General features: G+C 38.4%; 1 protein-coding gene across 9 annotated transcripts in view; it reads left to right on the top strand.

The window, feature by feature from the left end:
• The window catches only part of LOC109417893 (protein dachsous), a 111319-nt gene that overhangs the window by 46565 nt on the left and 49764 nt on the right, over positions 1-14990 (top strand). For all 9 annotated transcript variants that reach the window (XM_062846633.1, XM_029860638.2, XM_019692073.3 and 6 more), the window contains 2 exons: positions 8810-9003; positions 9098-9243. In XM_062846633.1, the coding sequence (XP_062702617.1) occupies positions 8810-9003; positions 9098-9243 (340 nt within the window). The remainder of the gene's footprint in view (positions 1-8809; positions 9004-9097; positions 9244-14990) is intronic.

The following is a 14990-nucleotide window of genomic DNA, read 5'->3' on the forward strand; positions in this document are numbered from 1 at the left end:
CATGTAGATGAGGTAACAATTCACTTGTTTTTTATAGTGGATACACTCCAACACTTGTAATACCTTATTTACTGCTGCTTCGAAATTATAAGATTTTCACCATATAAAAAACACATTTCAATTTCAATGATATTTTGATTATTTTGGAGCAATATAAATGGTATTTTTGAAAAACAGAACCATGTCTTGTTCCTTTACACTTATGCATTAAAATTTTAACATAAATGTCAATGGTTTCGGCAAAACCAGGGGTGCCCATTTCGCCCCGGGTGTTCATTATGCCCCTTGTTCGATAGCTGGACTAGTTCTCTACGTTTTGGCCTCCCTGAAACGTGCCAAACGCAGTGCTATCCGGGGCAATTGCGGGGATTTGGTGGCGGACAATTGGTGAAATCTTCACCGTTTCTCGCGTTCTTTCAGTGTAGCATAATGAAACTCGCGGTTTAGAAAAACACAGCACTACACTAAACTGCCGACTGCCCATATAGCAATTTTCAATCTAACTAAATCTAATGGGCACTGAAGTGTGCAGCAAAAGGCCAACCTATTGTTTTAATAAATTATCAAAATCGCAGGCAAATTCCCGCGCAGATAGATAGCCAACAAATTTGCATATTGGTAGTAGGCGATTTGTAGCCGATGACCGAGGGGTTGCTCAATTTCGCTTACCTCGAACTCCGACACCCCTAATCCCCCTATTTTAGAACTCAGCCTCGAAAGTAGATATCGTTCATACAAAAATATGAAAATTTAGGGTATTGGTTCCCTTATTAAGCACGTGGCTTCCATTTTCATCCCACGAAAAACAAAAGATTGATGCGCTGTTTGTTTTGTTTCTTATTTTTGTATTTTTTGTTAGAAGTGAGCACGGCTTTTCGGGCCCGTTTGAAGTTGATCATTTATTAACTTCTTTTCCCGATCAGCCTAGATAGCTGTGTAGTGTCGGTAGCGGTTGGTTCAACTGGCTAAGAATAGCACTACGGACCGCCTGTTCCAGTGGTAGGAGTTCACTAATCAGGTGACCCCTAATTCAAGGTGTTATGCGGCTTTACGCTTACCGTGCCTAGGAATGAATGGTTAGGGGGGTCTTATAAAAACCTAATCGCAAACGGAGCCTGTGGAGTACCAGGGCACCCTCCACAGTATTTTGCCCTTACTGCACTAACCGGAGCAATAGTGCGGTGGACCTTGTGTTTCTCCGAGACAATCAGCTGCCCTTCTTCAATCTCATACTTGAGGCTGAATAAGGGCGGGATTATGAAGATGTTATTAATTAGTTTAAATTTTCACCTATATGGTTTCGCATTATGCATTTTACACAGTATATTCTGTGCATCCTTGCCTTTGGCGCACTCAAATCGATACCGATCTGGCTTTATTGTTGCTGTTCTTTTTTGTGCTGTGATTGTTAAGAGTTTAATCTTACCTAGTTTGGGTAGTAGCTACGGTTCCCGACTAGAAAGTTCTAACAAAAATATAACATAATTATAACAAATCATGATACTTATAACTCATTGTGATATAATCATGTTCAACGTCCTTGGTGTTTTTGAAAAACTATAATTCAATTATATCACATTATGTTATAAATGTTGTTTGACATCTCATTGTAATATAATTTAGTTTTGATTCTTCGACATTTGGACAATAATGTTTCAAAATTGTATCACATTTTGATAGAAATTAGAAATCCTGAAGCTAATATAAATATCACATTCTGTTATAATTTTGATCTGATGATGACAAAATAGGTTATTATCTTGATAAGACCAGTGTGGTTTTTGTTACAATTTTAGTTTTTTTAACATCATCTTGCATCTAGTTTATAACTCAATAAGTTATTGAAAAATAGTATAACATCATAACACAATATGATATAATCTTGATATAATTTTCTAGTCGGGTTAGGATAGCGCAGATCAATCTTCAGCACAAAAGAACAGCAACGATCAATCTTTGTAGACTTATGCAAAATGGTACAGCCCAAGTGGCGTTAGTCCAAGAACTTTACTTTCGTAAGGGGAATTTAAAGTGTTATCACGACGGAAGATGTCGAATCACCGAATCGAAAAACTACATTCACTTCGCATTTACTATAGAAACATTTATTCTAATAAAACGGTAACATCGAGTACAAAAAACCTGTCTTGAATGATTTCAGGTCAAGGTTATATAATAGTAAACATAATACATATGAATGACAGAACAATATCAGGTTCGTATTCAGGGAGAGAAATATAGGTAGCAGGGATTGCCAACTCAATACGCCCGCTCAAACACTGCAATCTGCCACTCCAATAGAGAGACGAAACTTCCGAAACGCTGGTGCGGGAAGACCCTTCGTTAGCATATCTGCTTGTTGTTCTGAAGACTGAACGTAGTCAACTGCACTACATCCTTTATCAACCAGTTCTCGAACAAAGAAATGTTTACCATCCACATGCTTTAATCTGGCTTAGTCCTTTTGGGGGTAGAAGCAATCCGAAGGGTTGATTGGTTATCTACGTGCACCAATACAGCTTTCGTTGAAGTGAATCCCATATCACGTACAATACGCACCAACCATTGGCAGTGGCACGCAGCAGCAGTCAGAGCAACTACCCGAGCAGAAGAAAATAACAAGTGAATAACATATCAAGGTATTTATCTTAAATACTATCATACCTTGATATGCCTTCATTAGGTGGTAATAAGAGGCAAAATAACAAAAACGAATACCAAAATTTTGTATAAATAACACCTAGAAAATAACAAGTCTTGTTATTTCAATAATGAATGCATACCTTAAATTTCAATTGCTGTATTTGCTATTCCAAAGTTATTGTATAACAAACTAATAACATTTCTTGTTATTAAATGTTTCATATGTTCGATGACTTCATGATGTAATAGCAAATCTTGTTCTTCGGCTATTTTCACTACATCAATACCAAACTCTGCTCAAATATCTACAACTGTTATTGTGACGTTCTCATAACATTTCGTACAATAACGCAGCAATAACAATTTTAGGTATTAGAGCACATGTTGTTCTTCGTATGGTATTTGTAAGGTATGCCCTTCTGCTCGGGTAGTTCTGCCTCTGTTGATGATAAGGCCACCGTGGTTTGTTTCTTCGCAGTCCAACTAATCGTTGAATCAAATACCTTGTACACCGCTCCTGTAACCGACCGACGATCTGACGAAGGATGCCCCAGTCGGCAACTGAGTAGGCTTCAAGCAACGTCCATTGCTGTCTCATTTGTACACCAGTCCGAAGTCGATCGCCCCTTTCACATAGCGCAGAACTCTACGAAGATGGACCCAGTGTTCCTCACTTGGACAAGTCTGGAACAGAGATCGTTATCGCTCCTCTTGAAACCAAGCCGCAGCACAAATTGATGAAACCGCTCATTCCACGAACGAGAAGCTTGTTTCAGCCCATAAAGCGATCTGTTCAGCCGACAGACTAGTCCTTCGTGTTGCTCAAATCCGTCGGGTTGCACCATATAGATTTCCTCAGATAGTCTTCCATTCAGGAAGGTAAGCCAAGGGCTGAAAATCTCTTTAATAAAGACAAATCAAACAATCAACCGGTCAGGAAGGCTGTCTTCACGTCCATTTGATGAACAGCCATTCCTTCACGATTAGCCGAAGCCAATACAGTGCGCAGAGTGTCCAAACGGGCCACGGGTGAGTAAGTCTCAGTATAATCGAAGCCATGCTTCTGGGTGAATCCTCTCGCTACGAGCCTTGCTCTGTAGCGAGTCGGCTGATCGTCTTCGGGTTTCTGTATCTTGAACACCCATTTGCAAGTGATTGCTTTTCTTCCTGTGGCAGCTGTACAAGAGTCCAGGTGTCGTTCTTCGCCAGTGAATCCATTTTTTCTTGCATTGCCTTCTTCCATAGCGGCCAATCACTTCGCATCTTCAACTCCGACAACTTCTCAGGCAAATTGTCCACATAACTCAGCGCATTGAGTGCATAACTGACGTATTCCACCTCGTAGTCTTTATGCCACCCTGGCGCTTTGCGATCGCGTACTGATCTTTTCTCAGAACGTTCAGCAATCTCGTTTCCACCACCACCTTGTAACCCCCCCGGTACTATGCTCAGTGGATACAGTAATCACAGGGTCGGATGGTTTTTCTTTCACGATCTATCCTAATTTGATGAGCACGGTAAGTGTTCGGCGATAATGTGCCACTTTACCCTAGATTTAAGAACAATAGATTTTAGGTTTTCTATACATTTTTAGCTTCTAATACACACAACTCACTTTAACCGTACTTGGATAGTTTTAAGTTTACTAACTTTACTTTAAGAAAGTACTAACCACACTAGTCCTACAGATTAAAGAACAAAAAAAACATGTTAAAAAAAATCACCACCATGCACTCGCACTTTTTGCGTACTTCGTAGTTTAAATTTCCGGCGCGCACTTTCTACTCGCTTGAGCGGTTGGGACAGAATAATCGTTACAGTGCTATTTGCCAAGCTCGCTACCGTACAATTTTCCATAAGGCACACGAACGAATCCGAATTCGTCGTGTTCATGCATTTCGTATTCGGGAGTGCCATGCCCCTCGCCCTACCTATGACTGCCTCCTGCGGCTGAGTGTCTTTTGCCACAGTTCACACCGCTGTTAACAAACTCCCTCATAGTGAGTGGTACCGTAGGTTGGGTGTTGGGAGAAAGAGTGACTTTCTTGTAGCTCCAGTAAGCATAGCACAGGGTTGCAGTTAAGGGGGTAAATTGATTGTTGATGTCTCGTGATAAAGTTACGAGTTGAAGCTTGAAACCATCGGTTACAACCTTGCACTGGTTCTTCGCGGAAACTTGCGTATTCTTCTTCTTCGTCGGACTCAGAACTGATATCAGAAACAGCTTCTTCATCTTCTTCTTCTTCCACTGCGGGCAATCGGATCACTGCAACTTCATTCGCTGGATTCTTCGAGTTCTTCATTTCTTCTTCGGCATGTTCTTCGGATTCCGCCGTTTCTACAAAATCAACGTCACGCGCAATCACAATTTCTTTCTTCTCTGGATGTCACACGCGATAACCATTTGGCGAATAACCGACAAGAATACCTTTCCTCGCCTTCGGATCCAACTTCTTACGACGTTATTTCGGAACATGGACATATGCTACAGAGCCGAACACGCGAAGCTTCGAAACATTCGATTTCCGTCCTTCCCACAGTTCGAAAGGGGTTTTGTTCAACTCGAGATGTACGCGGCTACTTGCATTGCTTGGACCCAAAACACTTTTCCGATCTTCGAATCTACTAGCATCGAACGCGCTTTTTCAACAAGAGTGCGATTCATTCTTTCACTGGTTCCGTTTTGCTCCTGGCGTATAAGGCACAGTCCATTCGATTTGAATCCCTTTATTACGGCAGAACCCCACGAATCGCTTGTTGCAATATTCACCTCCATTATCACATTTCAAACGGGAAATCTTCGTTCCGAACATGGCAGTGACCAAAGCTTCGGGATGGTAACATAAGGCTGAATTTCAAAAGGCTGAATACACATAAGGCTGAATACAAAAGGCTGAAACTATGGATATGTAACAAAAGGCTGAAATTTCAAAAGGCTGAAATGACAAAAGGCTGAAACATGGCAAATTCCAAAACTTGAAATATGCATAATAATGAATTTTATAGAATCTGAGCTGAGGGTTTAATGATTTAAAAGATGGTATTACACAAAGTATTATATTTTCCGGAATACTATTCCCCGGAGTGGCATTTGCCGAAATGTCGTTCCCGTTGGTGCTGTGTCATTATGCCGAAGGATATCAGGCCTCAAATGCCACTAAGGCGAATGGGTTATAATGATTTTAATACTAAGGAGGTTTACTAGGCAGCCTAGTTGAATGGTTAAATTATGATCTATGCATTTACCTCGAAAGAACAGCCTTTCTAAAAAAGCGGGAAAAATCTCTGATGGAAGAGTAAGTATTGTGGCCGCAAATATTACAGTATAACGACCAAGGAAAAAGGTTTGATGATAATATCTGCATACTAATAACTCTCCCGTGAGTGATTTTTCCTTCTATTAAGGACAGACTTGTTAGAATCCCAAAATGGCCGTCACAATGGCCGACTTTGGCACCTACTCACGATTTCGAGGGCACAAATCTCTTCGTAAACAAAACCAGCCCACCTGATCTTCTTTGTTTAAGCTTGTTACGAGTGAGCAAGAGCAAAATAATGCAACACACTGATGTTTGAAGCTTGCTTCTTGAGATTTGTGCGTTTGAAGTTCTGATGCACTGTTAAAGCGGGATTTAAAGATGTTTGTCCTTAAAAATAGGCTGTTCTTTTGAGGTATTTGCATATATTCAGTGTTGGCATTCTTACCAATGTGTAAAATGCAGCGAGCTTCTGCGTGCCCATATTCCTTAAAAACGATTCATCGGAGATTTCCCCTTCTTTTGAACATAGGCTGTTCTTACTGTGTTTTAGCTGCATCTTTTTTTATCAAACCTTCTTTTAAAATGTTGAAGGAACCATAATTTAAGTTCAGGTGTTGAAGCTGCTCACTTTTTACCAGATGTTTCTCCTTCTTATAAAATAGGCTATTCTTTCAAGCAGTATTGTATTCCAACAGAACGTGAGCCAAAAATGAACTGAGCCCTTTAAATTTTTTGGTCGACAAAGCATTGAACTTGCCTGTCAGAGCTTTTGCCCGCTCGGTTCCCATTCGACTCTGAATTCACATGCGCTTATCTTCATTAAACCCTATGTGTCTTCTTTCCTAGGACTAGAACCTTGTGCCGCATCTACATGTTTGGTCGTTATTATGTTATGTCACAGGGAAATGCATCATAGATCCTTTGGTACGACATTGTGGTCTCGGATATTGAAATACAGCTCCAGGAATTTAGATTTTTTGAAACACACGATGGTCGGACTGGTTCACTCTTCAATAAAAAGAGATTGAATTAGCCCAAAAGATTGCCAAAATTGAAATGGCGCAAATATATGACCATTTTAGTAATAAGAATCAAAATAAAATCTACTTTGGCGACTACTTTTGGTCGCAGCCAAAGATACGCGCGAGATAGTCGCCTAAGGCAACAGACCTGGTTTTCAAATTTTCCATCACAGTGTTCTTTGGTATTTCATCTATGCTCATGCTCATGCTCATAGTGTTCTTTGGTATTTCATGAAAAAAGTTCACCACGTGGCCGGGTGATGTGATGACTGCTGCGACTACACGTGGTATTTGCACCGCGATTGAATTTAGACCTGTAAGATCTGTTAAGATCTGTAGAAACATGATGGAGGTATGGCCATTTTAGTTTCGCGGATTTCGCTAATGTTCAATTTAGAGCTCGCACGCGTTATAAATTTAGAACTGAACAAAGTTTAAACATGTTTGAGCAACAGTTAGGTACAATAGTTTTTGCCTCAACTACCGCTTATTACCCGAATTACCCGAACAATTGTTTACATCTAAGACTTATTCAACTTAGTTTCCGAGTTGACACACATAATACTTCAAACGAGTGGAAATAAATTGTTGGCGAAATCCTTTGTCAATTTGAGCTAAAATAGTTTAGTTTTAACGGGGTTTTGGCCGATATGATACTGAAGAGTGTACAATAACATAGACATTATGATACCAAAATCCATAAGATTATGTTCCACTAGAATGTCTTTTCATCAGTTAGAGTTAGCTCACGTGACCAGATGTCCATTCGATGAATAGTCAAATCGATTGAATGTCATATACTTCCTCGTCCGGTAAATGGGTTTTGACCAAATGTACTTTCGAGCAAAGATTCTTTTGTTTCCTATGATCATTTTCAAGTCGAGTTAAATGTTTATCAAAGACCAATAGATTAGTCATAAATGTCCAAAATGTCATTTCATTCGATTCTCTACAACTTTCAAAACTTTTCAACATGGTGATATCTTTTAGCCTTTTCATATCTTTCAGCCTTCTGATGCTTTCAGCCTTTTGATCATTCAGCCTAATGTGTTTCAGCCTTTTGATCATTCAGCCTTATGTGATTCAGCCTTTTGTACGTAACCCGTTTAGGAGAGTGAGTAAGAAAAAAGAAAATGCTGGCTCCGCTGATGGGCGACAGACCATGTTCTTAGAGAGAAATCCAGACGCAATTCCTGGAAAACTTCTCAAGACCTCTAAGAGAAAGGAATTCATAATGTAATCCTCTGACGAAGGTTCTTGGAGGAATTGACAGAAGGATTTTATATTAATCCTGAATACCCTGGTAAAATTTCATGAAGAATCCTCAGAAGAACTACCTGGAGGAGTGTTCTCCCGATAATTGAGTCCGACTTCCATTATAATAGTTCTCTAAGTTAGTCTGAAAATCTTTATACACCGAAGTTTTTTTTTACGACGGTAATGGTCCCGCGTAAAAAAACCGCGTAAAAAAAACCGCGTTATTTTAAAAAACGTCTTAAAAAAATCAAGTCACGTTAGATGTGGTGCTGACTATTTTACGCGTGTTTTTGAAAAACGCGGATTTTTTTACGACGGTTTTTGAAATAACGCGGTTTTTTTTACGACGGGTTTTGAAATAACGCGGTTTTTTTTAGGACGGACCGCGTAAACAAAAACCGCGTAAAAAAACCGCGTAAAAAAACCGCGTAAAAAAACTTCAGTGTAATTTAAAACACTTAAATCAGTTGATGATTCAAAAGAAAACATGCAAATAATATTAAAGCAATACCTATAACACATTCTAGAAAGGGAGTAGGGTTGAAACCAAATAGCCACTAGGTATGATAAAATGGATGAAGAACGAAGCATTTTAATCAACTTTCAACCTTCCACTTTCATTCTCAGCTGGTGACAATTCCCCGGAGGCTGTTGACGGCATGAACCACCACCGACAACAGCTGCAAGAGCAGGAGCAACAAGACCAAGACGATAGCACCGATGACCTCTTCACCCTTTCCAGGCTGGACGATTATGTGACCCGGCTCACAGTGGGACAGGATCTGAAAACTTTCTACGGTCGCTGGACGATTCAGATTGAGGTTGGGATTGCCATGGTTTAATTGCACCATTCGTATTGGACATGGCTTTCCATGAGTTTCACTTCTATTTTTTTTTTCTCCGGTTTTCTTCCAGGCTTGCGACCGAGGAGACGAGTACGACCGGTTGCCGGACAGTCCCCGGCTGTGCAGCAACGCCACCTACACCGTGCAGGTTCAGCCGGTCAACTACATGGCACCGAAGATTGAATTTCCCACAGATGACGAACGGATTCGATTGAAGTGAGTAGTGCTGCTGGGTCTGATGGGGTGGAGCATTATCGTGCTTTTGGAGTATAAGCTTCTTTTCAGAAAGCGTAATTTATTCATCAACAAGACGTGCCATTTCTGGTCACGTCTTTCTTCCTGATGGAATGCAAATCCTTTGACTCTGGTGCTGCATGTGTCGGAAGATTCGATATGTGAATTACAGATCATAGAGCAGTCCACCCGGAAGCAATAAACTCATCATTGTCAACAATAGACAGAAATTATATCAGATCAAATAAGGTTTTGACGTTGGATAACGTCTTCCGACAACATATGGGTACCATTCCAAAATCGAGTGCATGCCGAAAACTGGTAAGGTTTTTAGGTTAAGACGCCTTTACGAAAAAAAAATTCTATATTTATGTTCGTGAAGATAATTTTCTTACATAAATTCACTAGTTTACAACATTTTTGAACTCGGTAAGCTGATGATCATTTTTGGTGCCCTGAGTTCGAAAACGCGAAAGAAGAAAATTACAGTAGAGCAGATTTTTTCGACTTTCCATACAAGGTTGATGATTTGAAATCGATTTTTGTTCTATTTTTAAGCAGAGTCGCTCACTTCAAGCATCTCATTCTCCGTAATCAATTCTCCGATTGAGCTCAAATTTTTACTGTAACTCGCTTACATATGATATGTCAAATAAACGTCAAGAAAGAATTTTTATGTTGGTTTTTTCTTATTGAAAAAAAAAATACATTTCTTCAAAAAATTTTGGTAATTGTGATAAAATTTAAGAAGAACGTCCCTAAAACTCGCTAATATCTTGAATTTCATCAATCTGAATCAAAACCTGTATTCAGATGATCGAATGGTATTGTATTCAGCTTTTGATTTATGGAAAAAGGTTTAAAATTGGTTGAACAAAACGGAATATATTTGAATTTTAGTAAATTACATATTTACGGGGTCTCCAGTTAGCCTAGTGGTTAAGGCTATGGATCGCCAATCCGGAGACGGCGGGTTCGATTCCCGTTCCGGTCGGGAAAATTTTCTCGACTCCCTGGGCATAGTGTATCATTGTACTTGCCTCACAATATACAAATTCATGCAATGGCAGGCAAAGAAAGCCCTTCAATTAATAACTGTGGAAGTGCTCAAAGAACACTAAGTTGAAGCGAGGCAGGCCAAGTCCCAGTGGGGACGTAGAGCCACAAAGAAGAAGAAGAAGATATTTTGAAAAGTTGCAAAACTCGATATGATGATGATGATAAATGTGTACCCACCATCAGCGCAAGGATTACCTATGACTGCAGAATAATTCCGGTAGGGAATTATCTACGTGATGGTTTGTTGTAGCAGGGTGAGTTAAAATTGCTGAATCCCTTCGGTAGTCAACAAAAGTTGCTATCTCATGACAAAAGGCTGGCTACTCCACGAACTTGAGTCCGGTCATCAGTTCTTTTAACTCCCTTAGGCTACCCCTCCCCGTGTGTATGTGTGGGTGTGTGTGAGTGTTCTCCCCACAATATAAAAATGGAAATTGTAAAAAGCTATGTCAAATAAACAGTGAAAGGAATAAATAGATATATGTAATCAAATCACAACAATATTTTACCGTTCAATAATGACTTACCTTTGCTGATATAAACCGATAATAAAGGTACGCTCACATGTCTTGGGATTTTGATTCCTGTGCCATGACGCAGTAGCTTCATATTCTTTCTTTCCATGATTAGTGAATAATCCTATATTAAGTATCTTCAAACAATAATGAATGGAACTTTTAACAGTATGTTTCCTTATTCTGACTATTTATTGAAACTGGTCGTGTAGATGTTCTTACAATTGAAATACTGTCTAGATTAACGTCTCTTTTCTGTGTTTTTTACACACTTTCCTCTCCGCTTGAAATTTCACTACAGCTGTCTTTGTAAATTTCTTCTGCTTTCTTTTTTAGTTTCTCTCTATCGTTTGCTAACTCTTTCCAATCTTGTCGTGTCATCCCTCGGTATCTCCTAAGATCCTGCCGCAATGAATCCTTCCAAGTAAAACTAGGTCTGCCTTCCTTTTTGAAGCAAAATTTGAATTTATACGCTGATTTTAACGGATGCATATTGGGCCTTCTTATCACATGACCGTAATAATTAATTCTGGCTACCCTGACTCTTCTATTAATGGTTTTCCCATTCAGTTCTTTTTTGATGTTAAACCTTTTCTTCTTGTCTCTACAGTTATTCCATATATCCTTTAAAATAAGCTTCTCATATTTCGCTAATTGCAAGCGACTTCGTTTTGTGATAGTAGACACTTTTGTACCATATTGCATGGCTGGAGCGATGACAGTTTTATAAATAATTTTACCGATTTCCCATGAAGGCTTAAATGTTTTACAAAATTGTACAACACTTTTGGCAGATTTAACCGCATTAATCGATCTCTGTCTAGTGGTAGCTGGCCTGTTCAATGTACTAGTAAGAATAACTCCTAGATATCTGAGAGATTCACAAGTTGCATAATCCTTTCCATTTAGAACAATCGTTTTTGGAGGTGGATTTATGGCATTTGGTATTCTTATTAGGATTTGACTTTTCTGGTTATTGATTTCTAAACCTACCTCTCGTAAAACTTCTTCTAGCGCTGTAATGATTTCTTCCATTTTACCCTGGTCCTCTGCCATAATAAGGATGTCGTCCGCGAAAGCCAATAAAATTGGTATTACAAATACTCCAATTTCCAAAAGAGTCAGGTTTGGAACCCTTTCTACTACTTTTTTCAAAACACTTTGTATTACTAGATTGAATAAAAATGGCGATAACGGACACCCTTGTTTTATCCCTTTTCCTCGCTTCACTGTCTCTGAGTACTGTCCCTGCCATTTGATCTTAGCTCTATCCTCTTTTACACAAACAAGCACCCTATCGATAATGTGAGTAGGAACATCCAGATCTCTCAAAATGTCCCTTAGTTTTGTCAAGCTCACATTATCGAAAGTTTTCTTTATATCTACCGATGCTACAAACAAAGTCTTCCCTGCGTTCCAGTATTCATCCATCACCCTTTTTGCTACGAACACATGATCATCTGTTGATCGCCCTTCGGTAAACGCAGCTTGATGTAATCCCGGATCTCCGGTAAATTCCTTTAGTCTGTCTCTTAACCACTTAGCATACGGCTTGTAAACTACGTTACATAAACTAATTCTTCTAAAATCATCTGCCGATTTAGGATTACAAATCTTGGGTATAGGCACTTGTATCGAATTCGTCATTTCTATGGGCATTCTATTTTCTAACCAGATTCTTCTCCATATACAGGGGATGGCCAAAATGTTTGGGATAGGCAACTTTTTTTCTCCCACACAAAAATTCAACATGCTGTAACTTTTCATAGAAAGCACCAAAAAATCTCAAATTTTGACTGTTTGTCAACCTATTATATGTGCATCATTGGTAGAAATTTGGGCTCGATTGATTAATTCTTCGCGAAGTTAGAACCGTTTGGGTAAAACACTGTTATTTAGACAACTAATTTTTGAACTGTCATATCTCGGAAACCATTGAACCGAAGTGAATGAATTTTTTAACGTTTATCAACAATATATTGAAACTTAATACGACGTTATAAAATGTAATGTTTTTTCACGGCGAATTAAGTTATACCGGATTGAAATTTTCACCCATATAGAGGAAAATAAGTCAAATTTACAATACCACACAAAAATTACTAAATGTGTTCTTCCTTCAATCTAAATAGGCTCCAATATATCTGATTAGAGATAACTTGAGAACAGAAGTGAAAAATCTTTGGATATCAACACTAAAATTTATTGACATTAATGTAAAAAAATTACATTTTTTCGAGAAAAATCCATGATAACTTTTTTCAACGTTTAAAAAGTACCTATGTTTTAATAGTTTGTGAAGCATTTATAAATTGTTAGTGTACGTTTAAAATTTCATTCAATTCGGTTCACTGATTTCCGAGATATGACACCTCAAAAATGAGTGGTCTGAAAAATAGTGTTTTACCCGAACGGTTCTAACTTTGCGAAATATTAATCAATCGAGAACAAATTTGTACCAATGATGCACACATAATAGGTTGACAAACAGTCAAAGTTTGAGATTTTTTGATGCGCTCTATGAAAAGTTATAGCTTGTTGAACTTTTTTGTGAGAGAAAAAAAAGTTGCCTATCCCAAACATTTTGGCCATCCCCTGTATGTACTAATTTTTGGAATGTTTCTTCATCAGCAAATTTAACATGTTCCATTCGAACTCCATCTGCCCCTGGTGATTTTCCGTTACAAGACATTTGCACTATTCGTTTCATCTGTTCTTCTGTGGGTGGCTCTGTTAATGGACAAAAATCCTGTTGCTCTACTAGTTGTATATCTGGCCCTGCACTTTGTTTTAATATATCATTCCAAACTTTTGTGGTAACCTCAGCTTTTTTAAATGACTTCCTTTTAACATATTTTTTCAAGAACATAAACGATTTCCTTATCCTCACTCCAACATCAAAGTCATTTAAATCATTGTAGAAATTTTTGATAACTTTTTCCTCGTGTAGTTTGATTGCTTTTTGATATTCTTCTTTCCTGTTCTCTACTTTATGTTTGTATGTTATCATGTAAGGCCTTTTTCTGTACAATTTCAACGCTTTATTCAGTCGGTTCAATGCGCTTTTCCTTTTTGGCGTCAATGGCATCTTTGAAGTCCTCAAAGCAGTTGTTGCTGAAATTCTCATTTTTTTCGCGATCCCGTCGTAACACTCATCTAAATTTGACTCTTCAACTAGCTTATGTTTTTTAAGCTCATCATGATACTTTTCTCTAATAACATCATATTTAAGAGCATTTGCGTCTAATACTTTGTGAGTTTGTTTTGTTCTTTTTGCTAAAACAGTATCTATCAGCTTCACATCCATTACTATGAGTCGATGATCAGTACTTACTATACTCCAATACCCTTGGATAAACCTAATCCTCACATCGCTACATACTGCTTTAACTATATGATCAATTTGGCTTTCTCTATTCCCACTCCTCCATGTAACTTCGGTGTTCTGTCCTATTTTTGAGGATACGTTCTGCAAACTATGTAATTCTAGAAATAACTTAAACTCTTCTCCGTTTTCGTTGCATTTTTCAAATCCTAGCTTATTGCCGACGTGCTTGTGAAATCCCTTTTCTATCATTTCGGAACCTATCTGAGCATTCCAGTCACCTAATATTATAATTTTCCTCTTGATATGATCTTTGTCTATCTCTTTCCCCAAGCTGGTAAAGAAATTGGATGCTTTCTTATTTGGACCATGTACATTTATTAATACAAATTTAACTTTCTGGTTGATTTTCACTGATGTAGAAATGGCGAAAGATCCTATTTTCCTGATCTCACCTAATTCTAATCCCGTTCCTTTTCTTAGTAAGAATGCTAATCCTCTTGCTTTATTATTTTTCTTCCTCTCAATAAACCATCTATAATCTTTAGTCTCCACAGTACTGCCCAACACATTCACCTCTTGTAGTGCGGCGATATCGATATTATGATCCATCAATTCATCATTAATTTCTTCTCTCTTCAATGCCTTCATACAACCCCTAACGTTGAGTGTTCCAAATCTAACAAATTTAACTCCAACTTTTTCGTGTTCAACCGAATCTACTCCCTGTTGCGTAATGGCATCTTTTCCTTCAACTTCAGCTGTAGCATCTGATGTATTCTGAATGATTCTTTCTTCAATATTTTTACAATTTCCCTGATGAATCACTT

This window comes from Aedes albopictus, chromosome 1 (assembly GCF_035046485.1).
Source record: "Aedes albopictus strain Foshan chromosome 1, AalbF5, whole genome shotgun sequence".
Taxonomy (NCBI): Eukaryota; Metazoa; Arthropoda; class Insecta; order Diptera; family Culicidae; genus Aedes; species Aedes albopictus.